This window comes from Piliocolobus tephrosceles, chromosome 19 (assembly GCF_002776525.5).
Source record: "Piliocolobus tephrosceles isolate RC106 chromosome 19, ASM277652v3, whole genome shotgun sequence".
Classification (NCBI taxonomy): domain Eukaryota; kingdom Metazoa; phylum Chordata; class Mammalia; order Primates; family Cercopithecidae; genus Piliocolobus; species Piliocolobus tephrosceles.
In genome coordinates, this window is record NC_045452.1 from 36799839 (window position 1) to 36826234 (window position 26396).

Below are 26396 nucleotides of genomic sequence, written 5' to 3' on the forward strand. Positions count from 1 at the left end.
CACCTTACTGACTAATTAAAAGGAAGCCACATTTTTCCCTCCCTGGTCTCTGCAGCCATACCACCAAGGGCTACTTGATAGGCGCTTGCAGCTTGGGTTACACAGATGCCCATGATAATGCCATTTGCTGTGATGATTGAGTCGACAAGGCTGAGTGACTTAGGGAAAACATTCCCCGATTGGACTAACCTGTTGGCGGCCTGCTTACCATCACACTTGTTTTTATAATGAAAAAGGAAATTATTTCTGCTTTTAATGATGGCAGCTCCAGAAATGGTGAGTAAAATGGATGTGGGGAGAGAAGATGTTTCTCAACGTTTCTCAATGTTGTAGAGCCTGCCAACCACAGCCTGTTTGGGAGGGGACGTTCTCACCCAGGTTCCATCTTTCAGAAGCCATTTTCCCACTTATTCTTACTCTGTTTATATGGATAAACTATGTAATTTGCTATATGCTGACAGTAAACAGAGGTATCAGCAAGAATGAAAGCCAAACAAATGGCCCAATATGAACTTCTTGTTTTTCTAAGATGGTCTTCCATGCTCTTCTTGCACTAGAAATGAAATAAACATTTTTGGCACAAAACTCTTGTTTAGATTTTACTATGACCTTGGGAAACACGGTTTGTTTCAAATGACTTTACTAGTTTCCTTTGGAATTTCAAACATTACAACAGGTAGTCACAAAGGGAATGAAAGCGTATGATCTGAGTATCTGTGTTGATGTGCCTGCTGGAGCCCCTGTGGATTTTAGCACTTGAAGGAAGCAGGTTCCCAGAGCAGCCATGCCTGATACCTGGGAGAGGGAACTGGAGTTTAATTGGGAACCATCTGCTATTTTTCTTCTTCCTCTGCCCTCTCAGAGTTACTGGGAATGACTTGGAAGTTACTGGGAAATTCCCAGAGTTACTGGGAATGACTTGGGAGAGACAAGACCAGACTCTCTGGTCTTTGGCGTTGTGATAGGTGGAATTCTTTCATAGGAAACACAGCCCCAGGGTTGTCTGGATGCAAGCCGTTGGTCCAAAGCCACTCCCCACTTTGCTATGTGGGGGAAGGACCGAACACTGGATGGCTTGGATACTTTCATTCTTAATTAGGTCATGCCCGTGTGAGCCAGGAAAGGTCTGTGTTTATGCGAAGCTAGTAATACTGTTGCCTACTATCTCTTCTGTGGTGCCATCTACATTTTTGGGACTCGGGAATTATGTGAGTACCGAAACTACTTATGCTTATGGTAGGTGTACACATGCACAGGGAAAGAATTGCGTTTATGTGGGACAGGTGAAAACAATTGCAGAAAAGCGATGGAAAGGGCTTTGAGAGTAATGTTTCTTCTGAAGAATAACGATATGGTAATTTCTGAATGGTGAGAGGGAATCTCTCTAAAGCAATCGATTTGAAGACTGCTTGGACAAACAGCGGGAAAGTCGTTGTTTTTGCAGAATTAAGTTCATACTTTTTTTTTTTTTTTTTTTGCTAATTCTAGAAGGTTTTCTGTTATCTGCTGTAGCTCAGACAAAAATGCATTCTCACCAGACGAGTGTTTTCGGTTAATCGATACTGAACGCGCTTCGTGTAGACTGTCGAATTTCAAAGATTTATCGTTTGACCAAGATGCGCCTGATGCTACAATTATAAATAGGGGAACAAATGCTTTCTGTTCCTCCTCGGCTAAGGAGATAGAGGTGGAGGTGGAGCCGGAGGTCAGAGGTCCTGAAATAGTCACCATGGGGGAAAATGATCCACCTGCCGCTGAAGCCCCCTTCTCATTCCGATCGCTTTTTGGCCTTGATGATTTGAAAATAAGTCCTGTTGCACCAGGTAAGTAGACCCAGGTGAGGACCCTGTGATTTCTGACCACACCCCCATGTAGATGACCAATGTGGCTGACTGTCCCTGTCGGGGAAATATCTCCCCAGCCATTCTGACACCCGTAGGCTGGACTTCCCTAGACCTGCGGAATCTCAGGGACAAGGGGTATTGGAGAGGGGATCTTTTGGTTAAGCCCCTTGCTCTCTCCCTGGAGATGGGTGTTTTCTTCCCTTGTTGGAGGTTTTCAGAGACTGGGGCTCCACAATTGCCCTGTCAATCTTGAAGGAGGTCAGATCCTGGCCAGGAAATCTCTGAGCCCTCCAGGAAGTCCTGAGAAGCAGGGGCCACCAGTCCTTCCGAAAACTCAGGATAAACTGGATGTCGCCAAAGATATTAGAGGCCTAGATTAAAATCCAGCAGCAGATGACAGAGTGACTCCTAAGAACTGAAGGAAAAAAGTTGGTTTTGTAAATAAGTCACAAATGCCTGGTAAAACAGTGGACTCTCTAGCAACCTATATGGCTAGGATCTTTTTGACCAGAGATGGTCAGGACTGGTCAAAGGGAGCTGTGGGGTTGCTGGTTCTGGAAGTTGGGGCTTGGACGCAGGCAGATTCCTGACCCATTGGTTCTGGGGAGGAACCACAGGAGCTCTGCCTGAAGTTCCAGAAAGCAGGAGTGGGGATGACCCTAATGATTTCTTTTAAACCACCTGGAAAATTGGTTTGGAGGAGGTTTGGAAAGGATGGGAAGTGGGAGAAGGGGTTTCAAGTAACTGAAAAGACACACTATTTAAAAATATGGCTCAAAATTAGCATAAGTGTCAATGAAAGAAAAAAGAATCCTGCAACCACCTGACCCCCAAAACTTACCTGGTTTTCACATCTGCAAAGTCTCTTCCTGCTTTTGCTCATATATGTGGTTTCATGCACAGTACAGATATAGGCAGGTGGGTTTTTTTCCATAAAAGGTTTTTATAAATTTTTTCTTATGGAATCACAATATTCCATCAAGTAGATATGCAATTTACATAGCCATTTGGTCATAGTTTGACCTATAGTTGTTCCTAATATTTTATAACATAAATAATATAAATATTAATAGCATTATAATATTCCTTTCTCTTATTTTTGATTATTTTGCTATGACTAAGTAGTGGGGAGGAACAAAAACTTTTCCTTGTAAATAGAACAATTTACACTAGAAGAACAATTGTAGAAAATTCTACAATTTTCATTAGAAGAACAATTTAGAAAATACAGTTCATCAAAAAGATTTTTAAAAATTACCCACAATGGCACCATTACTCAGAGATAATCCTATCAGCAATGTATTATTGAATTTCTTGCCTTTTTCTATCTATATATCTATATTTCCTCTTGGAAGTAACATGTACTATTTGTATGATTTTGAAGCTTTTTAAAAATTTTAACAATATCACCTTCACCTTTCTATGGCATTAAATAATTAAATATTTTCTAGATGTTGACAAACTATGGCTGATGGGTCAAATCTGGCCCACCCCTTGCTTTTGTAAATAAAGTTTTATTGGAACACAGACATACTCATTTGTTCACATACTGTCTGTGGCTGCTTTCATGCCATAACAACAGAGTGGGGTTGTTAGGACAGACCACATGGTCCATAAAGTTTAAGTACTATATTTAGTATCTGGTCCTTTACAGAAAAAGCTCACCACCCCTTTTCTCTATCATCTTGTCCTCTTATAGGTATTCCATTACATATGTACCTCATTTGTTATTTCATCCGTTCTTTTTTGTGACTAATTTGTTCTATTTCCTGTGCATCAATATTATAAGTGCCATTCTTCTAAGTGTCCTTGGGGGTCGATATTTGTGTATATCTATGGTGACATTTTGGGATAAATTCCTAGAAGTGGAACTGCTAGGTCAAAACTTTCATCTGTTTTTGAGCTTTCTGGTGTCTAAGTTTACACAGTTGGGAAGTTTACACGATTTCTACCCCTGTGACTGTAGGTGGGGGGCCATTTCCTTTCACTCCATGTGAATCATTGCGATGTTGGTACGTAGTTATGTCTAATTTACATTGTTCGTCGTTTTCATTTCTCAAGAAGTCGAAAGCTTTTTTTTTTTTTTTCTTGAGACGGAGTCTTGCTCTGTTGCCCAGGCTGGAGTGCAATGGCGTGATCTTGGCTCACTGCAACCTCCACCTCCCGGGTTCAAGCGATTCTCCTGCTTCAGCCTCCTGAGTAGCTGGGATTACAGGCACGTGCCACTGCACCCCGCTAATTTTTGTGTTTTTAGTAGAGGCAGGTTTCACCATGTTGGGCAGGCTGGTCAAGAAGTTGTTTTTCACACTTGTGTGCCACTTGCATTCCTTCTTTGGAGAAATACTGTGCATTTCGTTGTTTATTCCAGGCAATGCCCTCAAGGACCAAGTACAGAGGAGACGTGGGGCACCTGCAGTGCCCTCAGGGCAGCCTGGCAGAGAAGCAGAACAAACGGGAACTGATACAATGTTTCTATTAAATGTCCATCTTTGATTTGACAATTTGGGGTCATTTTCTAAATCTGACTTAGATACAGAGGAGGTGGAAGGCGAAGAGGTCATTCCTGGGGTTCCTGCAGATTTCTAAGTGTAAGACGACGGAGGGTAGGCATCCTCATAGAGGAGAATCGTTAGTGTGCAGGGGATTGAGGTGTGAGGGTGGAAGAGAGGATCCTTTCTGCCCGCTCACCACCACAGATGGGCTGTCCTGGAAGGACTTGGTCTCAGACCCTGAGTTAAAACCACCTTCATTATCATGATGTCATTCACTCATTCATCTAGCACATTTTTGTCAAGGACTGTGGTGTGTTCCCTGCTGTTCTAGGTATGGAGAATGCAGACTCAACAAACCACTGAGCTTGTCCAGGCCTGAAACACAGAGCTTGCCACGGTCTCTCGTCCTCCCTCACTCTGTGTTCCTCGCAGCCTCCGCATCTGCAACGTGCAGCTCCTATTTCCCTGCTCTTCCTCCATCTCCCGCTCACCCTCCCCTCTGCACACTCTTTTCTCCTCACATTCCATGTCTTTTCATCATTTTTGTCTTCAAATTCCCTTCTTTCTTAGGCAACCTCAGCTGATACTGATCATTTTATAATCACACTCCTTATTGCCAAAGGGTGAAGTTGTGAGTCTCCACGGACAGGCAGGGAAAGATCTTTTTAGCTCTTCCATGAGAGAGTTCTTGGCTCAACATGTCCAAGACTAGGAGAAGAGAGGCAGGTGCTAGTCTCATTCTGGACAATTGTATGCCTTGGGCAGGCTTCTCTCCCCTTTCTGGATTTCAATCTTCCTAATTTATAACAAAGACAACTTGGGCATTCACGTATTTTCAGGATTGATGAAGTAATTTATGTGTAGTGGCCTGCTCTCCCTAGGAGGGAAGAGTGCTAGTGGGAATTCTGCTGCTGCCCAGAGAGGCTTATACTTCTGTCCGGGCATCTGGACGCTCCTTAGATACTGTTTCCACCAGATTTCCCTGGTTCTGGAGGCAAGAATTGTAAAGGGTCTGAGATGTCACCCTACTTGCAAGCCAAAATTTAGCCTGCTACAGTTTCATGGGTGCTTTGGAAGACATGAGAGTCCTGGGTCAGAGACAAAGGACTCTGTTCCTCACAGTGCAGCAAGGGGCACAAGCATCCTGTTTGTGCTGACTGCCTTTGCCTTCTCAGTCCCACAGAGGCATGTGGAGCAGCCTACGTGTATGCTGCACGTGCAAGTGGTTTGCATTGCTGCTGCATATCCCAGAGTCAAGAGAATGCTCATCTTTATAATGGTCTGAAAGCAGACCTGTGGAAACTTTGCTCTGGAAGAAGACATTATATTTGTTAAACTGGACAGTAAATAAACCTGCCTCTTGCCCTGGTGGGAGACACTATCTGTTTCTTCCAAGGCTGTTTGCGCTACACACATCCTTGAAGAGATGATCTGGAATGAAAGCTGTCAGTGTCTGTGCACAGCAACTGTGGAGAATGGTGTATCAACAGCCTGTCCTCAGCTGGACATGGTGGCTCACGCCTGTAATCCCAGTACTTTGGAAGGCCGAGAGGGGAGAATCACCTGAGCCCAGGAGTTTGATATCAGTGTGGGCAACATAGTGAGATCCCCATCTCTATAAGAAAAAATTTAAACAAACAAACAAAAATCAACATCTTGTCCTTGCATCCCCTCTGGGAGATCCCAGCCCTACCTCTGCCTGCAAGCCCCCTGTGTCCTGATTTCCCCCTTTTTGTTTTTGTTTTTTGGAGATGGAGTTTCACTCTTGTTGCCCAGGCTGGAGTGCATTGGCGTGATCTCGGCTTACTGCAACCTCTGCCTCCTGGGTTCAAGCGATTCTCACGCCTCAGCCTCCTGAGTAGTTGGGATTACAGGTGCCCACCATCATGCCCAGCTAATTTTTGTATTTTTAGTAGAGATGGGGTTTCACCATGTTAGCCAGGCTGGTCTAAACTCACCTCAGGTGAACCACCTGCTTCAGCCTCCCAGACTGCTGGGATTACAGGAGTGAGCCACTGCACCCAGCTGTTTTCCCCCTTTTATAAGGACAACAGTCACTTTGGATTAGGGCCCACCCTAATGACCTCATTTTAACTAGATGACTTTGTAAAGACTCTCCAGTCCATCTCCAAATAAGATGCCATTCTGAGGTACTAAGAGTTAAGACCTCAACGTGTCTTTCTGGGGGATACTGTTCAACCCGTAGCACCATCCCCTCATCCCCCATGGAAGAACCGGGTCAGAGGTGGAGCAGGGAGGACTGAACTTCTAAAGAATGTGCCCCATGACTGGTGGCCCTTTCCCTAATTAAGGCACCTTTCTTTGGGCTCAGACTTCTCTGCAAAGAGGGGAGGGGGAAAGGATAGCTAATGTGTGAGTTCCATGCCACTCCAAGTCAAGCTCTGTGACTTTCTGTTCTTCCTCTTTCTGGTTTTCAGATGCAGATGCTGTTGCTGCACAGATCCTGTCACTGCTGCCATTGAAGTTTTTTCCAGTCATTGTCATTGGGATAATTGCATTGATATTAGCACTGGCCATTGGTCTGGGAAGTGAGTACAATTCATTATTTAATAGGATCTCAACTACCTAGCCAAGTAGTTAAACTTTCATGAGCACCCCCTCTCACCCCAGCATTTGCTGCTGCCCAGCCTTAATTACTGGAGGCAAACATCCTTTTGGTTTGCTGACTTGAAGTTTTATTTGCCCACATGAATGTAAAGCCAGTCTGGGGTGCAGCAAGGGCTGCTGGCCATGCTCATGCCTTTGTCACCAAGGAACCTGCCCGGTTAGGAGTGGCCAAAGGCAGCTGATGAAATAGAATCCCGCAGGTGGAAAGGAGGCACTGACCGGGGCAGCGGGGAGAAGACAAAGCGGCCCATTCAAGCAATGCAGGCACACCAGCTGCTTTTACAATAAGGTGCATGTGACTTTTGAGAAAGTGGGTCATTTGGACAGAGGGTCTCTAATAGGGAACAATTTTCCTTTCAAATACCTGAATCACAGGTCAGTTTAATTCGCCACCTGCCCCACTGTGTGGTCCACAGTTCATTCACTTTTTGCCCTCGGTAAGAGAAACCAGGAAGGCTCGAGCAGTTCTCAGTCAGGACTCCTTGCTCGGCCGGCTCAGCAGGTCGGCCCCCAGCCGTGCAGTTTCTCTCTTGACTTTGAGCCCTCCAGAGTCTCAATTCACCTCGCGTTGTGGTTCCCGGGCCAGGCCACTTAGCGAGACAAAGTGGGGCACAGCAGCCCCACCCCTTGGAATTCAAAACAGAAACTGGGCTGCAGGAAACAGGCTGCTGACAGGGATGCAGTTTCCACACAAGTTGCGTTATTCAAGGGCAGCTCCGTGGCGTGTGGCAGGTGGACAGTTGTTCGGGAGGCACGCTGAAAGAGCTGTTGGTGACTTCCTGCCTTCCTCCCTTTCCCAGTCCACTTCGACTGCTCGGGGAAGTACAGGTGTCGCTCATCCTTTAAGTGTATTGAGCTGACAGCTCGATGTGACGGAGTCTCAGATTGCAAAGACGGGGAGGACGAGTACCGCTGTGGTAAGGTCATGGCTTTTCCCCGGGGAAGTAGAAGAAGCAGGTGAAGCCAACCCTGACCCTTCCCATCTGTAAAATGGGTCCAAGTCATTGCCATTTTTAGGCCATGTCCTCAGATGGGATTGAACTGGCATTTGCCCAAAGACATGTTGGACTGGGGGCACGGAGGGCCTTCCATGGAGCTCTGCCTCACTTGGGGAGACCACAGAAGCAATGAGATGAGACCACTGAGAAGTCTCAGGGGTCCAGAGTCACTGCTCTGTGATGGGGAGGCTGCTGTGGACAAGAAGTGGGTCAGATTTCTCAGAGGAGGGGTTTGAGCTGACTGTGGAGAAACCCCTGCCTGCGGTCTCAGGGTTCCACCTGCCACTAATGAGCCTTTCTCTCTGCCCATCGGCCAGTCCGGGTGAGCGGTCAGAATGCCGTGCTCCAGGTGTTCACAGCTGCTTCGTGGAAGACCATGTGCTCCGATGACTGGAGGGGTCACTATGCAAATGTTGCCTGTGCCCAGCTGGGTTTCCCAAGGTAAGTTAAAGAGCATTTCCAACCCATGGGCAAAACACAGAGAGGATAACAATGAAGAAAGACAACTACTGTTTAGTTGGGCACTATTGGGTGCTTTCACGCCTCAGATTCCATCCTCGCAGCCACCTTAGGATGCCCGACATCATCCTCACTTCACAGGCAAGCAAACCAGGGCCAGAGAGGCTATGTGACTTGCTCAAGGCACATGGGAAATGGCATGTTTGGGGGTTCTCAGGGCCAGGCCAGGATCGGAGATGCACACATGCAATAAAAAGCTTCAAAGTGAAAAACAAAAAAAACAAAAACAAAACCAAAAAACCCTCCAGCTCATCAGCTTGCAGCTCCTAGAGTAGCTTCCTGGACACTTTCCTGCTTGGTCTTGGTGGTCACATCAGTGTCCTTGCATGCTTCCCTAAGAACCCCACAGAACCAACTGTTGAGTCAGAAATTTAGTGAAGACAAAATCATCCAAAACAGTTGTTTAGCAACATGTAGAACAAAGAACTGTAACAGCTGACTGTTCACTTTTTAGTGTTTGTGTTGTCTACATGATATTTTGCATTGGGGTGACACATTTTTGGCCCAAGCATGGGCCTCCTTCTCTTCCCTGGCCCCTTCCTTCTGACTTCCTGCAGCCGCTGTACTGCCACGGGTTCCCCTAGCAGCCTCCTTACTCCTCTTTGCTGTCAAGTCTCAGCGCTCAAAGCAAGCAGGCTGCATTCTGCTTTGCCCTCAAGTAGATGGGGTCATTAAAGCCACACTGCCCTGAGTTCTCCACAGTCTCAGTTTTCAAATTCCATGCATCATATTCTCAGCTCTCTTTCCCCAAAGCCGGTGGAAGCCAAAATGCTCTCCAGCCTCCAGCCCTGAGGTCTGCCTCCTTCTCCCTCCACATCAACTGAGATTCAGAAATGAGCTGCAATTCAAGTTCAATGAGAACAGCAAAAATCATCCACACTAACACCTTCAGGAATTATGTATTCCTCCTCAGAGACAAGGAGGAAGAGGTACACACACACACACACAGCACACAGCTGAGAGCTTCCTCATTGGGCATTTCTCTTCCCTGCAAAGGTCACGCCTGCTGCCTTGATTACATTTTCCTCAAAACTCAAAGTTGACTGAACTTTGTATTCTACGTACACATCCCATAGCATTTACAGTAAGCTGAAGAAATCCTGCTGATAAGCTGGTGCTTTCATCATGACAACACGCTACTGCACTATGTTTTGTTTATTTCACAAAGCAAGGAGAACATGGCTGTTTATTCACCATCTTCCATCTTGTGACTCTCCAAACATTTGATTCTTTTTTAAAAAGTTGCACCACTTTCTCCACCGTTCTCCAGAAGACCTGTGTCCTGGCACTGTAAACATGAGCTGGGCTCTGGTGTTCGTGGAATCACTTTCTTGTGTGTGTTCATCTCTTTCCAGTGGGGCCCCACGCTGGTCCTGGGCAGAGAAGAAGTGTCTCTCCTGTTCCTCCAACTCATTGTTCTTGGGGAACAACTCAGTGTCCCTGCTTGGGTGCCCCCCGACAATACTGCGCCTATTTCTGTGCTCACCTCCCCTCTGGACTTGCTTCAGGCCAAGCCAAGGGCACTTCCCTGGAATGTGCAAAGAGTGACCCATCCAGGGACATCAGGAGGTGGTCACTCACTGTGTGGCTGCAGCCCGGGGTGGGTGGACAGGGCCGTCAGGTGCAGGCCAGAAGCGGGGGTCATCCCAGAACACAGCAGGCCTGGAATGAATGCCTTGCCAGGGTAAGTGAACTCCATTCTCTTGGCAAAAGGAAGCCTTTGATGGGTCTGGGGGGACAAAATGACATCCCCCAGGTACAATCCCTGTAATACTGTGACTCGTACATAGGCTGAATGCTTCAAAGGGTAAATTTACCACATTGGGTCTGTGTTTCCGATGTGCTTGCAGCTATGTAAGTTCAGATAACCTCAGAGTGAGCTCACTGGAGGGGCAGTTCCAGGAGGAGTTTGTGTCCATCAATCACCTCTTGCCAGATGACAAGGTGACTGCGTTACACCACTCGGTGTATGTGAGGTAGGTGGTCAGGCGATGCTGTTGTCTGCATGGGTGTCGAGTCACCTGCTGGATTTGTGACACTGTTCTCAACTCCACAAGGACGTAAGAGGCATACGTGTGTTATCTCAGATGGAAGGTGGGAGTTGGCCACCTTGGTGAGACTGGTGGATTCACCAGACTGGGGATGTGAGAACCTGGCCCCAACTGGGCAAGTATGGCCCAACAAAGAAAGGGAAAGAAATAGAGTAGAAGGGAAACAGTGCTATGTGTGTGACCAAGGTACTGTCACATGACAGGTACTCTGGGTGTGTCTGGGGAATGAAAGCAGGCAAGAAAGAAGGGGGGTGGGGAGGAAAAGAGGAAGGGAGGGAGGGAGGGAAGAAGGAAGGAGGAATGAAGGAAGAAAGGGAGGAAGAGATGGAAGAAGGAAGGAAGGGAGGAAGGAAAGGAAGGAAGGAAGACAGGAAGGAAGGAAGGGAGGGAGGAAGGAAGGAAGGAGGGAGGGAGGGAAGAAAGGAAGGAAGGAAGGAAGGAAGGAAGGAAGGAAGGAAGGAAAAGAGGGAGGGTAAAAGGAAGAAAAACAGAAATTAAGATAGAAATTTATCCTTCTTTGTTTACTAAATATTTTAGCATTCATTCTTTAATCTACATGTTTTCCCCAACAACTCATGGGGAAGGTAAAACCAGGTGTCCTTAAATAACCATCAGGTAGCTGAAACCTACAGAGACCACCTGCCTTGCCCCAGGTTAGACGGTACACAGCAGATACAGCCAAGAGTTCCGAATCCAATTCCGTATTATCTTCCTGACACCTTGGCCCAAACCCTAAGATGCGCATTTTCTCCTCTGGGAATGACAGGCTTGTTGGTCTGTCCATCGGGGATGAATAAGGACCTGGGACCCACATGCAGTATGGAGGGACAGCTCATGTCTTGGGTGCTAAATCCACAGTCTGGTGACACTAGCTTTCTCTTGCATGATGAGCTGGGGCTCAAAAGGCAGAAAACATTACAAAGATTTTGGGATCCTTTTCCCTTCACTATAAGAAAAAGCACACACCCTGGTCTCCACCTGTGTGTGGGGTTGGGGGTAGGACTGTCAGTTTTGGGGCAATCATACTTTGTTGCTCTAGGGAAGGAGTCCTCTGCCAGGTGTGTGAACCCAGGCTACAAGGAGTCCTGGAGAGCTTGCCACGCTGTCCCCTGGGCACTCTTGTGTCCCCAGGGGTCAGGAGGTGGAGAACATTGAGCTGAATCACCACGCAATGACAGCGTGATATGTTGATAGAATATATCTCCTTATACATCCTTTATCGCTAGCTATCTAAAGCTTAGAAATACAGAACAGCCCGTTGCAGACACAATACTTCACTGTCAGTCAAGTGTTTTAGAATGAATTATGTGACCTCATCCTCATTTTTTTTTAACATAGACTAAAACTGTAATCTATATTCAAGAGAGGGGGAAATAGAATTTATTTTTCTGTTACCCTAAGATTAAGTTTTAAAGAGTGTTCCTTTCACAGACCTGGGGCATTTTTCATGGAGCCTACTTTTCCTCCACTTTAGGGAAGGATGTGCCTCTGGCCACGTGGTTACCTTGCAGTGCACAGGTAAGAGTTCTAGAAAGGCAGGGGTCCTGGGGAAGCAAGCATATGCTGAGTCCTATCTCCTTGCCCTCTGAGTCCTCTCTCCCATGGGGCTCTGTGTCCCTTCCTCCTGGGTGCCAGGTGGGAACTCTGTGTACCCCTACCTGCCAGACGAGGGGAGCAGTGTCATCCTCACCTGTTGGTCTCACCTGTCAGGTGGGGGAGGCAGCCAGAGCAACTCATTAGCAGCAGCCAGGACCAAGGCCCATGATGTCCCATTGCTCTGTAGAGCCTTGAGTCCCTGACTTAGTACCCACTTCCTCCTTACACGTGAACAGTGCTCACTCCAGGCCTCGGGCAGTATCCCTCATTCCTGGCAGAGGGGAGTGTTCACACCACAAGGGTGGGGTCTGGAGCAGTCAGGGAGGTACGTGCACCTGTGGCCTTGAGGAGAGGGCTGCAGAAGGTTCCTGCCTGCTCCTGACATTCCAGGGTGTTGTCATCACTGGGGGAACAGGATGGGGAGTGGCACTGCCAACGCTGGGCACTGACCAAGTAGGGCAGGTGCTTTTCCCACCACATCCCCCACAGCACCCAACATCCTCAGGTCTCCCCAAGAGCCTGACCACCTCCCCTGCTGAGCTTCCCCTTGCAGCACTTTTCTTACAGCTGCTGTGAGCTCTGGGAGGGTGGGGGGCAGTGAGGGTGGGGAGAGAGGAGCAGGTGCATGGTGGTGACACCATGTCCCCCAAAGAAGTCTGCAGGGTAGACCCACAAGCCTTTGTTCCCTTCCATAGCCTGTGGTCATAGAAGGGGCTACAGCTCACGCATCGTGGGTGGAAACATGTCCTCGCCTTCGCAGTGGCCCTGGCAGGCCAGCCTTCAGTTCCAGGGCTACCACCTGTGCGGGGGCTCTGTCATCACGCCCCTGTGGATCGTCACCGCTGCACACTGTGTTTACGAGTGAGTGCTACTGACCTTCTTCTCAGACCCCTGTTCACTTCTGGGTCATGTCGAGGCGGGGCTGCTTTGGGTGGTGAGAAGCAGGTCCAGAGGGAAGACAGAGAGACCAACCGCCAAGTAATGTCCAGTTGGAGAGGTGAGAGGTGCCTCCAGCCTCACTGTGAACCGTCGTCATCGGCTGGTGGTGACTGGTGACCTTGAGCTTGTTTTCAGGATTGTAGCTCCTATAGAAAGGACAGACAGGAGGAAGGAAGCTCTTGTGCTGGAGGAAACCCACAAAAATGAAAGGACCTAGACCTTCCTGTAGCTAATTCCAGTGGACCATGTTATGACAGAGACAGGGTGACATGGTGGTGAGGGAGGCTAGAGGGAATATGTTGGGGGCCAGGTATTGAGTCTCTTCTTCTTAAAATCTCAGGAGCTTAGAGTACAAGAAAACTGCAGAAAAGACTTCCAAACACAATGATTCTCCCTGATATTTTTACCCCCAATTTTGTTGCTGTTTGATGAAGAATGGGCCCTGATAGACTCCTTGCAGTGAGCAACGTTGAGTTCAGCCCCCAAATGCCAAGAAGACCTCAGAGGTGCTGAGAGTGAGGCCTGTCTGGGAAACACATGGGGTGTGGGTCTGTGTTTCTGCAGGGCATGAGAGTGCAGTTACATATACAGCATAAACAAGCAGGGTGATGGGACCACCTCTTGTCTGATAACCTCTCCCACCATCTTCCTAGGTTTTCAAGACACCTGAGGTCAATGAGTTCAGTGGTTGGACTTTTCCTGTGCTTCACCTCTTGCTCTTCTCATTTCAGCTTGTACCTCCCCAAGTCATGGACCATCCAGGTGGGTCTAGTTTCCCTGCTGGACAATCCAGCCCCATCCTACTTGGTGGAGAAGATTGTCTACCACAGCAAGTATAAGCCAAAGAGGCTGGGGAATGACATCGCCCTCATGAAGCTGACTGGGCCACTCACGTTCAATGGTATATCTGGGTCTCTATGTGGTTCTGTGACTCTTCCTTTGTTTCAAGAGGATTTGCAATTGCTCAATGAAGCAGTCTTATGATGGCTGCTTTATAATCCTTGTTAGATATTAATAATTCCAACTCCTGATTCATGTTGGTGTTGGCATCAGTTGATTATCTTTTCTCATTTAAAGTTGTGATGTTCCTAGTTCTTGCTATTTCATGTGATTTTCAGTTGTATCCTGGACAATGTGGCTATCACGTTTGCAGACTTGAGTCCTACATACCTTTTCAATGTTACCCTGTTTAAATGTAGTTTGTAGATCCTGGCCTACAGAATGAATGCACTGATGTCTCTGCCAGGTAGATTGGTGGGTTGTGGTTCCAACCATAACTTAATTTTAGAGCCTTCATGGGCTGTGTGCTTTGTCTGGTGCCACCTTCTCCCTGTTGTTGCTACCTGGAGGCAGGAAGACTTTCTTGAGGCCACACCACCTGGGGCCTCTAGGTGACGGAAGAGAGTCATCCATCTGTAGGGACAAAGAGCCCTTCCCTGTCCAGATGCCTACTGGGGATGCGTCGCCTCAGCCTGTGTCACCCACCTGCCTGTTTTCTCCAGGTAGAGGGGCCATCTCGGTTGAGAAACAGAACCTCCCAGGCTGGCCAGGTAGTGTGGTGGCATCCTCTCATTTCTTTACAGGCTGAAAGATGCTGGGCACCCTCAGCTCCCTGGAAGTACAGAAAAGTTCTCTCCCTACCAGCAGCTCCTAAATACCCTGTTTCTTTAAAAAGTCAAGCCCTGCCCTCTGGACATTATGAAAATGCCAGAAGAGACACACCTGATAAAACTTGCAAACATCTCGTAGATGCAAACAAAGTACTAGGAGACTACTCCCAAATAAATTAAAGCCCTTTCTCCTTCTCAAGAAAACAGGGAGAGCATAATAAATAGGTGAATTCCCTCTTATTGGAGCAGAATCCTGGCCTGAGACCAGCTGCAGGCTCTACTTGGCAGAGTCACTACTGCGTCCATCTCATGGATACGTAAACCCGAAAACAAATATTTCCAGAGAGGCAGGAAAATGGTTATGGTGGTGCCAGTTTGCCAACTATTATTAATGACACTGGTTATAGGAAATGAGGTGCCAGCACTTGTACTTTGACAAAAATTCGAGTGAGTTCTTTTATTCCTTCTCTACCTCTCCATTACTATGCTGCACAGAAAAGCTTGGGGGAACCTTAGGGTGTGTTCACGTGAAAGCCTGAGGTATGTGCAGAGCACTCTGGCTTTCGGGAAGGCCCACAGGACCCAGCTCTACACACAGGCAAACTTGTCGCCTCCAGATGTCCCAGGAACCGTAGCAATATTCATGGAGCCGTGTTCTATGAGCAACACATGTACTGTGATCTAGACCAGGAGTGGGCACATGCTGGCCTGAGGGCCAGGTCTGCCCCATCGTGTTTTGGTAAATAGACATTTTACTGGACACAGTCACACCTGTGTGGGTACCTATCGCCTGGGGCTGTCTTCATGCTCCAATGGCAGCCATAGAGACCGCACAGCCCACGAAGTCTAAAATACTGACACTTCAGCCCTTTCCACAAGAGGTGTGCTGACCCTGGTCTAGGCTTCCTCACCCTGCCACGGTGGAGGGCTGTTCTACAGTTTTAAGTGCTGTGGGAGTGGTGGATGGGGTAAGGGGCTCCTGCTGTGAGCTGATCGTTTTCAAGGAACCAAGGGCTTGACCTTCCCTTGTGAGATAGTTTGTGCTTCTCTGAGGCAGAAGCACAGATGAGATGGTTTTCTTGGATTCCTGCTTCAATTGAGTTGAGAACTACTGTTTCCTTTCAAACAGAGATGATCCAGCCTGTGTGCCTGCCCAACTCTGAAGAGAACTTCCCTGATGGAAAAGTGTGCTGGACATCAGGATGGGGGGCCACAGAGGATGGAGGTCAGTGGGCTGAAGCCAAGATTCTGAGCCCGGGAACCCAGAACCCAGAGGGCTGCGGAGGGGGCTCCCCCAATGTTCCAATGTGATGTTCCCATGGGCCGCCCAGATATGCCGGCCAGGGAGTGTATGTCAACTGCTCAGGACACAGTCAGCCGAGGAGCTGTGGGTCAGGAGTCACGGTTCCATTGTTATGGGGACAACATGACACTGCAGACCTTCTCAGGAGAGAGTTAGACCTTCTCAAACAGAGCAGATGTTTCCCTTCCCCTGCCCAGACCCCCCGCCTTGTTAACTGAGGACATACAGAGCCCACCTAGACAACACTCCCAGGCTTCATTCGGAACTCAAAGATTTGTGTTTGTGAAGACTCTTTGCCTTGTAGGACTTTGGAAGATGTGTTCTTTCATCCTACAAAGAGCAAGTGGAAGCAGCAGCAGATGAGACTGCTGTAATAATAAGGGAAGCAGGCGTGGCAGTAACCATAGTCCATGCAAGTGAAGCCTGGGCGCCTTTCCTTAGTGTGGGCACAGAGCTGGTCACAAGTCTTAAGTTTTTCCATCAATCACTTTCTTTGTTAGTAGGAAGAGGATTCATTTTCTGTGGCTGCTGTAACAAATTCTCACATTCTGGGTGGCTCAAAACGATGGAAATTGGCCAGGTGTGTTCGCTCACACCTGTAGTCCCAGCACTTTGGGAGGCCAAGTCTATAGGATCCCTTGAGGCCATTAGTTTGAGACCAGCCTGGGCAACATAGAGAGACGTCGTCTCTACAAAAAATACAGAAATTAGCCAGGCATGGTGGCATGCGCCTATAATCCCAGGACTTTGGGAGGCCAAGGCAGGAGGATTGCTTGAGCCCAGGAGTTTGAGACCAACCTGGGCAACATGGCAAGACCTATAAAAAATGGCAAGTCTCTATAAAAAATTAGCCTGGGCTGGGTGCAGTGGCTCATGCCTATAATCCCAGCACTTTGGGAGGCTGAGGCAAGTGGATCACTTGAGGTCAGGAGTTTGAGACCAGCCTGGCCAACATAGTGAAACCCTGTCTCTACTAAAAATACAAAAATTAGCCAGGCATGATGGCACATACCTGTAATCCCAGCTATTCATGAGACTGAGGCTGTAGAATCACTTGAACCCAGGAGGCAGAGGTTGCAGTGAGCCAAGATCACGCCATTCCATTCCAGTCTGGGTGATAGAGCAAGACTCCACCTCAAAACAAACAAACAAACAAACATTAGCCTGACACAGTGGTCCCAGCTACTCAGGAGGCTGGGATGGGATTGCTTGAGTCCAGGAATTCTAAGCTACAGTGAGCTGTGATCATGCCACCATACTCCATCCTGAGTGACAGAGTTAGACTTTGTGTTTAAAAAAACAAAAATTAAAAAACAACAACAGCAAATAAGGAAAATGTGGAGATTTATTTCCACACCCAATTGTGGTGTCTGTAGGGTGGTTTTCCTGGAGGCTCTGACCCGTTTCCTTGGGTTCTGGTGGCTGCAGCTACACTGGCGTTCCTATGCTTGTAGCTGGATCTCCAGCCTCAGAGTCCGTCCTCCTGTGGCTTTGCCCGCTGTGTCTCTGTATCTCAAACTTCCCTCTCCTGTGTCTTACAAGAACACCAAGTAGTTGGATTTAGGGTCCACCCTAAACGCAGGGAGATCTCATGTTGAGATTCTTACGTTAGTTACATCTGATTTGCTTTAATGCGACCCCCAGAGCAAATGCCAGAGAAAAGGCAAGTAGGCAAGGCAAAAAAAAACTTTATTTACAAGCCAATGTGAAGGAGGGAGCGAGGTTCACCACTCTCCGGCGGTGGAGGCCGACGAAGTCGCTCCGGCGCTCTCAGGCGAGGTTCCTAGGTCCGCACAGGAGCAGGGGGCCAAGGAAGTTCCCTCCAGCACTCTCGGACGAGGTTCCTAGGCCCCACGTACAAGCAGGAGCCCACGAAGTTCGCACTGCGCCCAGCCGGGAGGGGCTTTTATGTCCTGGGCCCGGGAGTGGGCGGGCAGTGGGCGGGACATAGCGGGTGGGGGGCGGGGGCGGTAGGCGTGGCTAGGCGGGTTCCGGGTTTTTCTCCGTCGGAGGTCGGGTTGCGCCTGCGCAGTCGACCCGTGTCTTTCCAGGGCGCGGGAAAGTTGACGGTGAAGAACCCGGAACTGCGCCATCTTGCCTCCGTTTGTCCAAACAACATCTGCAAAGACTCTATTCCAAATAAGGCTGGGCTCCATAGTGGCAGGCACGCATATTTTGGAGGGGCCCACAGTTCAGCCCAACACAGGAAGTTCAGTGTTTTCCTCTCAACACCGATTACTTGAGCCCCTCGCCCCACTGAAGGCACGCAGGGGCTGACCCGGATGCTTCGAGTCTGCGGGGCCTACCTATCCCCCCCGCCCGCGGGCAGTGCTGCTCAGCTGGCCAAGGGCACTCAGAGCTCTCTGTAGTTTCCAGCCCACCCATGTGGCCCAGGCCCAGCTCTGAGCCAGTGTGGCTGGTCCAGGGCCTTCCAGCTTCATCAGAACCAGCACCCCTGCTGTGTGGTGGGAGCTGGGAGACCAATCTTTGCTTCCCTTCCTCTCCTGGTGGGCTCTCATTCAGGACCACCCCGCCCACCAGAGTCATTCTAATGACACTGGGCTCTGAAGAGGAGGCTGTGCAACAGCTTCATCCTCCCAGGAGATTCTCCATCCCGCTGCAGATTTGCTTCTCGCTGTCAATCTGCTCTGTCCAGCACAAAAGGTCCAGCGAGCCCCTGTCCTGATGCGGCTTCAGCCCCAGTCTGGGCTGGAATCTTCTCCCATAATGCGTTGAGCGGTTTCACCAGGTTCCGGGCAGGAAGCTGAGTGTCTTGTGATACCATGTGTTCCTCAGAGCAGCCCCTCAGGGTCCTGTCATTGTGTGATTTTGTTGTCTCCATGAAATCTATGGAGTCTTTAAAACATCAAGATGACTGGGTCACATAAACCAGCTAGGCTGGAGGGGTCCATCGCTCGGTGTTGGGGGTGTGATTGGCCCACTGCAGGTGGATGGAGTCTCCTGTGACTGTTGCAACAAACGACCCCAAATTTGTGGCTTAAAATGACACAAAGGTATCATCTCATAGTTAGGAAGGTCACAGGTCCAAACTCAGTCTCAGGGCGCTGGTGATAAGTGTGGGCTGGACTGGCTTCTCCTGGAGGCCCTTGGGGAACCTGTCTCCTGCCTTTCCCAGCGTCTGTGCTGTGCCCGCACTGCTTGGCTCGTGCCCCTACTTGGTCTTCCAGGTCAGCAGTGCCGCATCTTCTAATCTCTCTCTGACTCTCTGACTCTGGTCCCTGCTCTGTCGTTACGGCTTCTCCTCCGGCTCCTCCAAAGACCCCTGTGACTTCGTTGGGTCCACCCTATTACTCACGATCATCTCCCCGCTCAAGGCCTGTCCCTCAATGCACCTGCGATGTCCCATTTGCCCTGTAAGGTGACACAGTCACAGCTTCTGGGGATTGGGGTGAGAATGTCTTTGGGGGTCATTTTTCTGCTGACCATCCCAGAGTTCACAAAGATGCTGAGTGACCTTCCTGAGCCTCAGTTTCCCTCCCATAACTTGGGGTGTTCTGATGGCTGATTGGGCTGGTGCCCTGGGGAGGTGCCTTGGCCACTGTTGCCCCCCGTCCTCCTCCACTTTGGACGTTTTAGGAGAGTCGGTGCCCCTGCCTTGAAGCAGAGTGACCCCTTGCAGCCACCTAACAGGTGGGCAAGCTCTGGGTGTGACACGCTTCAAGACAGTGGGAGTCTACTCGTCCCACCGACAGGGCCCTGTCCTTTTCTGCTGTTGCATCACACCAGGGAGCACCCCCCTCGTCCCTCGTTCCCTCGTCCCCCTGTCCCAGCACGCGCCCTCTGTGTTTGGAGCCAGACTTCCTTCTCACACGCCTCCCCTCACTTGCTTTGAAGCAGGTGATGCCTCCCCTGTACTGAACCACGCGGCCGTCCCTTTGATTTCCAACAAGATCTGCAACCACAGGGATGTGTACGGTGGCATCATCTCCCCCTCCATGCTCTGCGCGGGCTACCTGAAGGGCGGCGTGGACAGCTGCCAGGTACGGGGCCACAGCAGTGGGTGGTGCCGTGGCAGGGTGACCCAGCCCTTGGGACAGGCCGTTGCCAGCATTTCCCTGTGACAGAACAAAAAGTAAATTTACAGGGCGTGGAGAAGAAATTTGCTCAAGATATCACTCCTTTTCCTGGCTGCCAGGCCTATGTTTACCCAGTGATCTGGCTCTGCGTGGGTGCTGGGTGGTGGGAGGGGTGTCGTGCTGCTCCCCTCCAATTCTGACTTTGTGGGAGGCCACAGGGGAGGTAGGTGGCAGGGAACCAGTGAATCTGGCCCTCCAAAAGCTGCAGTGGGTGGGACTCCAGTTCTACCAGGTGGATCTCAGGTCACCTGAGGGCCCTGGCCAGGCGGACCCTCCCTCTCACCAGCTGCCCTTGAGCTTCAAAGGGTCAGGGTCTGCATTCTGGAAGGAACACACAGCTGGAGGCAGCACCCCAAAGGGGTCCAGGGACACCCTCTCTTGGGGATGCTGTGTCTGGAAGGGCTGGTGGGTTTTCTTCTGTAACCTGGGTGGTCCATTGTGACATCATGTAGGGGATCCCAACTCCACAGCAAACAGCCTCGCATGGCAGTCTGTCCCCAGAAAGCAACCTCGCATGGCAGTGCCTGTCCCCCAACCTTTGCTTCTCTCCTGTCACCCAGGGGGACAGCGGGGGACCCCTGGTGTGTCAAGAGAGGAGGCTGTGGAAGTTAGTGGGAGCGACCAGCTTTGGCATCGGCTGCGCTGAGGCGAACAAGCCCGGGGTGTACACCCGCGTCACCTCCTTCCTGGACTGGATCCATGAGCAGATGGAGGTGGGTGCAGCGCCCCCAGGCTCATATTGTCCCTGGTTTTTGACCCCTAGGGTTCATTAAATGCAACCCTGGCCTTGCCATAAAGAACCAGGGAGTGACCAAGTGGTTGTCAATTCAGCAGCAGTGATTTGGTGGCTCCAGGGTGTCAGACGCTTGTGCTGAAAACAGAGATCACAGCTAGTCCTGGGCAGCTCTGGGTGGGTACAGCCTGGCAGGCAGAGGATCTGGGGCTGGGAGGAAGATGGAGCCTCACGACATGGGAAAGGAGGAGGCAGTGAGGAGGAGCCCCTGCTGGGATAGGGATGGGTCAGGTGGGCCCCTGTGTGCCAGGAGCAGGGAGAAAATGGGAGGGGCGAGGGGCTGAGACAGTTGGAGAGAGGACCCTGCCCGACCCCTGAGGGGCTGAAACCTCGCTGGGAGCCAGGGATGTGAGGCAGCGTCTGCAGTCAGGAGGGGCTTGGAGAGCTCTGCATTGGTGGTGTAGGGGTGGGGGGTCCTGGAGGGTGAGGGGTGGAAGTGGGAGGGGCCTACAGGGGGGGCACCGAACAGCGAGGCTGGCTTGGCAGGACCCGGGCATGGAGGGGAACCCTGAGACGGTGGAGGAGGAAGAAGGCTTAGGGCTTCGCTGGGATCCTGGCAGGTGAACGCAGAGCCTGTCTCATGTGGGCGATGGGGAGACATTTGCTGACTTGATCTCAAAGTCTCTCACCCCACTCCTTGGGATGGTTTTAAACACAAGAGGTCCTCACTCAATACGGTTGATGGGATCTTGGAAACTGCAGCTTTAGGAGAAACAGCGTACACAGGCCCTCCAGCAACGTCCTTGCTTGCAACATAATTTTGTTATAAAGTTGATGAGAAAAAAATTGGTTTCATTATATATCATTTTGCTTAAAGTCGTAGTTTCCAATAACTAACAATGATGTCAAAGTGAGTATGGTTTTTTTTCCTAATTCAGGTGAAATTTATATAACATACAATTCACCATTTTAAAGTGAACAACCCTGTAGCATCAGCACATTCCCAGGGCTGTGCAGCCACCACCTCTGCCAGTTCCCAGCATTCTCATCTCCCAAAAGACACGTGGCACCCTAGAAGCACGCAGTTACTCCCCACCCCACTCTTCTCCCCAGCCTCTGGCACCCACCAGTCAGCTTTCTGTCTCCAAGGCTCAAGGACCTTTTTAAAAACCTTTCATTTGAAACAATTGACCAAGAAAGGATATCAAATGCTGAATGTGCCTCAGGCATTAATTCCCATTTTGCTCTCATTGATTTTGTGCTTTAAATGAGAAACTACAGAACAGTGCCCAAGGCAGAGGGCGAGGCCTGGGACTGAGACCTGGGCTGGTTTCACCTTCAGCACTGCTGCCCTGCAGCCCTGAGCACAGTCACAACCCTTGGGGCGTGGTGAGGGCTGTGCTCTGGCTTGGTAGAAAGTGCTTGCTCCTGTTCACCTTGCTGGGAGAGGCAGCCTGGCCTCGTGCTGGGCACTGAGTGGCCTGCAGTGCTCTTCAGTACAAAGCTCAGCTCAGCCTGCCTGCACTGTAGAAAGGACCAGGATGGACAGCTGAATGGGAGACCTCCTCACTGTTCAGGGTTCTGTGGGAGCCTGGCGCACAGGAGGGTCGTGTGTGCAGAGGGCAAAGGGCAGGAAAGGAGAAGCTGGTCCTCCGCACGGGTCTGCGGAGGCATTCACGGGACACGGATCCCCAGGGGCTGAGCACTGAGCTGGTGAGCCTAAAAGTCCCCCTTAAGACACTGAAGGCACAAGGCAGAGAAGCCCACTCCCAGGTCTTCCAACTGTCGTGGGCGAGCTGGAGAAAAACGTTCAAAATCAGCTTGGGGAGCCCGCTCACAACGGTGCCACGACGGGGCCGCCTCAGCCCCTCCCCAGTCAGCACCATCTTGGGCCACAGAGCCTGTGACCCTCCCTGTACTACAGTGGAGGCGACCTGCATGAGACCCCCAGCTAACAAGGGGCAGAGTGAGAGTCCCATCAGATTCCCGACGTGGCCCCAGCGCGACTGCACAGCGGAATCAACAGATCTCAAACTTAGGGGTGCAGCAGCCTCTCTCAGGCTGTTTGTTAAATGTGAAGATTGCAGGGCATTTCTCCAGAGTCTGATTGGGAAGTCTGGGGTGAAGACCCTGGTGGATTTGTTGCACGGGGGCTTCAGGGCACACTGAGAAGCCCTGGGAGGGTCTTGGAGGCAGTTTCCCCTATTGTGGTGAAGCTGTGGGAAGCTGTGGTGGAGGAGCTCGTCTGTGACGCTGGCTCCGGTGGTGCCTGGAGCCCCTGCTCCTTGCACAACGCCTTAGTCATCTGCTGCCTTCAACCCACCAGGGCATGTGTGAGATGCACGGCCTCAGACACACCCTTTCCCAAGTCCCTCTTCAGACATCCTAGGGGAGACTCAGAAGAGATTTCCTTTCCTGGGAGGCTTTCCAGCAGGCCCGCTGTGCGTTTCAGTTGTTCCGTCGTGAGGAATGTCAACGGGAGGGCCTTCCGAGGACTCAGTCTTTTGCGGGGAAGTGTCCCGTGTGCTAGTTGGTGGCATGCCCACGGCCTCATCTTCATTTTCATCCAGCACTTTTCTCCATCTAGTTGAGGGCTTAAAATAAAATTGTTCTGACTCAAACCAGAACTTAGGAACACAGTGCCGAGACCTAGAAGTTTCCTATGGAAGTGACGGGACGGTCACAGGGCGGAGATGGGACCTGCAGATGTTTTGCTGGTCGGAGCTTTTCCTGCCTGCCTCAGATCCGCTCAGAGCTGGCAGCCCCTGGGGGAGGCCAACCTTGTCTTCATCGTGGAGAACAGCCTCACAATTCCTGTAGGGCAAAATGCAGGTGCCTGTTCCGTCACCATGTTGGACGGATGGCTGGCAGTGCTAAAAACAATAACACCTTTGTTTTCATTTACAGAGAGACCTAAAAACCTGAAGAGGGAGGGGACAAACCTGAGTTCCTGCGGTGATGAAGACAGCCCAATCCTCCCCTGGCCTCCCGTGTGGGAACCTGCACATAAGCAAACACCCTCAGAGCTCTGCGTTCCGGCACCAGCAGCAGGCCCGAGAGAGGCGCCCTTCCATCGGATTCCAGCACAACCTTCCAGCTCCTTTTTTTTTTTTTTTTTTTTTTTTTTTTTGTGAGATGGAGTCTCGCTCTGTCGCCCAGGCTGGAGCGCAGTGGCGAAATCTCTGCTCACTGCAGCCTCTGCCTCCCGTGTTCGAGTGATTCTCTTGCCTCAGCTTTCCCAGTAGCTGGGACCACAGGCACCTGCCACCATGCCCAGTTAATTTTTGTATTTTTAGTAGAGATGGGGTTTCACCATGTTGGCCAGGCTGCTCTCGAACTCCTGACCTCAAATGATGTGCCTGCTTTAGCCTCCCACAGTGCGGGGATTACAGGCATGGGCCACCATGCCCAGCCTCGTGCTCCTTTCTGATCTTCACTAAGAACAAAAGAAGGAGCAACTCACAAGTGCGGCCTTTCCCACTGGTCCACTTGGTTTTCTCTCCAGGGGTCTTGCAAAATTCCTGATAAGATAAGCAGTTATGTGACCTCATGTGCAAAGCCACTAACAGCCGCTCAGTAAAGACGCACCGGCCCAGAACTGCACAGTTGCGGTCATTGCACGTTTTTATCCCTAGGGACCAGAACCAAACCCACCCTTTCACTTCCAAGACTTGTTTTCACACGCGGGGAAGTTAATCTATAAATGACTCGTTTAAGGCATATTTTCATGATTTCTTTGTAGCATTTGGTGCTTGATGTATTGTTGTCCTTTGATTCCAAATAATATGTTTTCTTCCCTCATTGTGTGGCGTGTCTGAGTGGACACTGACTGGTCATGTGAATCAAAGTCATCCACTGAATTCCAGAGGCTCCATTACCGTCATCTCTCCTGCGTGCACTGCGCATTTGGCATGCTTCTGTCGGAGCAGGTTGCTCAGCAGATTAGCATCAGCTCATGTCATACACAAAACTCAAAAGCAGAGCAAGGTCAGGCAAAGTAGTGGGTGTGAGCAGTGGCCGGAGGGAGTGAGTGGTGGCCAGAGGGTGCGAGGCCTGGATGGAGGGTCTGAGTGGTGGCAGTAGTGTGTGAGCAGTGGCCGGAAAATGTGAGCGGTGGCCAGAGGGAGTCCACGGTGGCCAGAGAGCGTAAGCGGTGACTGGATAGTATAAGCGGTGGCCCGACATGTGAGCCATGGCCGGAGGTTTTGAGTGGTGGCCAAAGGGTGTAAGCGGTGGCCGGAGGGAATGAGCTCTGGTTGGAAGGAGTGGGCAGTGGCAGGAGGGCGTGAGCCACAGACAGATGGTGTGAGGGGTGACAGGAGGGACTAACAGTAGTTTGAGGGAGTGAGCAGTGGCCAAAGGGTGTTAGCGGTGGCCAGAGGGTGTGAGTGGTGGCTGAAGGGTGTGGACTGTGGCCAGAGGGAGTGAGCACTGATCAGAAGATGTGGGACCTGGCCAGAGGGTTTGAGTGGTGGCCGGAGGGTGTGAGTGGTCGTTGGAGGGAGTGGGCCCTGACTGGAGGGAGTGAGCGGTGACCAGAGGGTGTGATCGGAGGCCGGAAGGAGTTGGCGGTGGCTGGAGGGTGTGAGCAGTGTCTGGAGGGAGTGGATGGTGTCCAGAGGGTGTGCGCAGTGGCTACAGGGAGTCGGCCTTAGTCACAGGGAGTGAGTGGTGGCTGGAGGGTGTGAGCAGTGACCCAAGGGTCACAGGAGTTGCTGAGGTCTGCTGTTCCCTTCACATGTGTCACGGCCATTTACCAATCACTCTCTTCACCAGGAGCTGCTGGTGCAAGGACGCAGCCCCCCACCTTCAACCCTCCTGCTCCTAATCCTCCCTCTTTAGCACCTGGGACTGGTCCAGCAGAGGCCAGGGCACCTCTAGGCAGGGATGTTGTGTAGGAGCTGGCCAAGCCTTTAAGTTATATTTTCTACAGTATTATTGGTTCCCAATGCAGTATTAAAGTTGTGTACTCAGTTCCTGGAGGCCACAGAGGAAGAGGCGGGGAAAGGGAAGGGACAGGAGTGGGGGACGGAGCCCAGGACCAGAGTGCTGCTGGCCTATCGAGCTCACTCTCGGAGGAAACCCAAGAACGTCCTAGACCTGGCTGCCAGGAAGGGCTCCGGGGAGGGCAGCCAGTCCCACTCCTCCACAGACCTGGAAACTTCCAGATCAGGTGCTATTTCCAGACCCCTAGGCAGCTGTCTCCTAGGCCTGTGGCCTGGGTGCCTCATCTCACCTCCCTCCTGCTGTCAGAGCTCCCTGGAGGAAGAAGGACTGGGGAACTTGGGGGTCTACTTCCTGCCAGACCAGAGCTACTCACAGCAGCCATACCTGGGGGTTCTGTAGTGAGAGTTGGCCTGAAAGCTAAAGCAGGAAATAGGCTCGATGGCTAGGCGGGCCTCAGGGACCACGGTCAAGTGTTTAGAGTCTGCAACCCACTCCAGCCCCAGCAGACAGGTCTTTTATCTCACTAGGAGTCAACCCTTCAGCTGGGCGATGCTAAGAACAGTTCTGCAGCCCAGGGGCTTCCGGAAGGCTCAGGCAAGAACTCCTGAGTCCTTTGGATCCGGGAGAGGCTGTGACACC

General features: G+C 50.7%; 1 protein-coding gene across 2 annotated transcripts; it reads left to right on the forward strand.

Moving 5' to 3' along the window:
* Positions 1-244: 244 nt before the first annotated feature.
* TMPRSS3 (transmembrane serine protease 3) lies at positions 245-24612 on the forward strand. 2 transcript variants are annotated; one of them, XM_023192082.2, is made up of 14 exons: positions 245-884; positions 939-1208; positions 1679-1823; positions 6775-6885; positions 7765-7881; positions 8280-8403; positions 10332-10457; positions 12007-12050; positions 12824-12989; positions 13799-13968; positions 15807-15902; positions 19836-19981; positions 20638-20790; positions 23718-24611. In XM_023192082.2, exons 2-14 carry the CDS (start codon positions 1008-1010, stop codon positions 23733-23735), a joined length of 1617 nt encoding a protein of 538 aa, XP_023047850.1. In that variant the 5' UTR covers positions 245-884; positions 939-1007; the 3' UTR covers positions 23736-24611. The 2 variants fall into 2 exon arrangements, with proteins under 2 accessions (XP_023047850.1, XP_023047856.2); XM_023192088.2 differs by lacking the exon at positions 245-884 and having other exon boundaries at positions 1102-1208; positions 19839-19981; positions 23718-24612.
* Positions 24613-26396: the final 1784 nt, after the last annotated feature.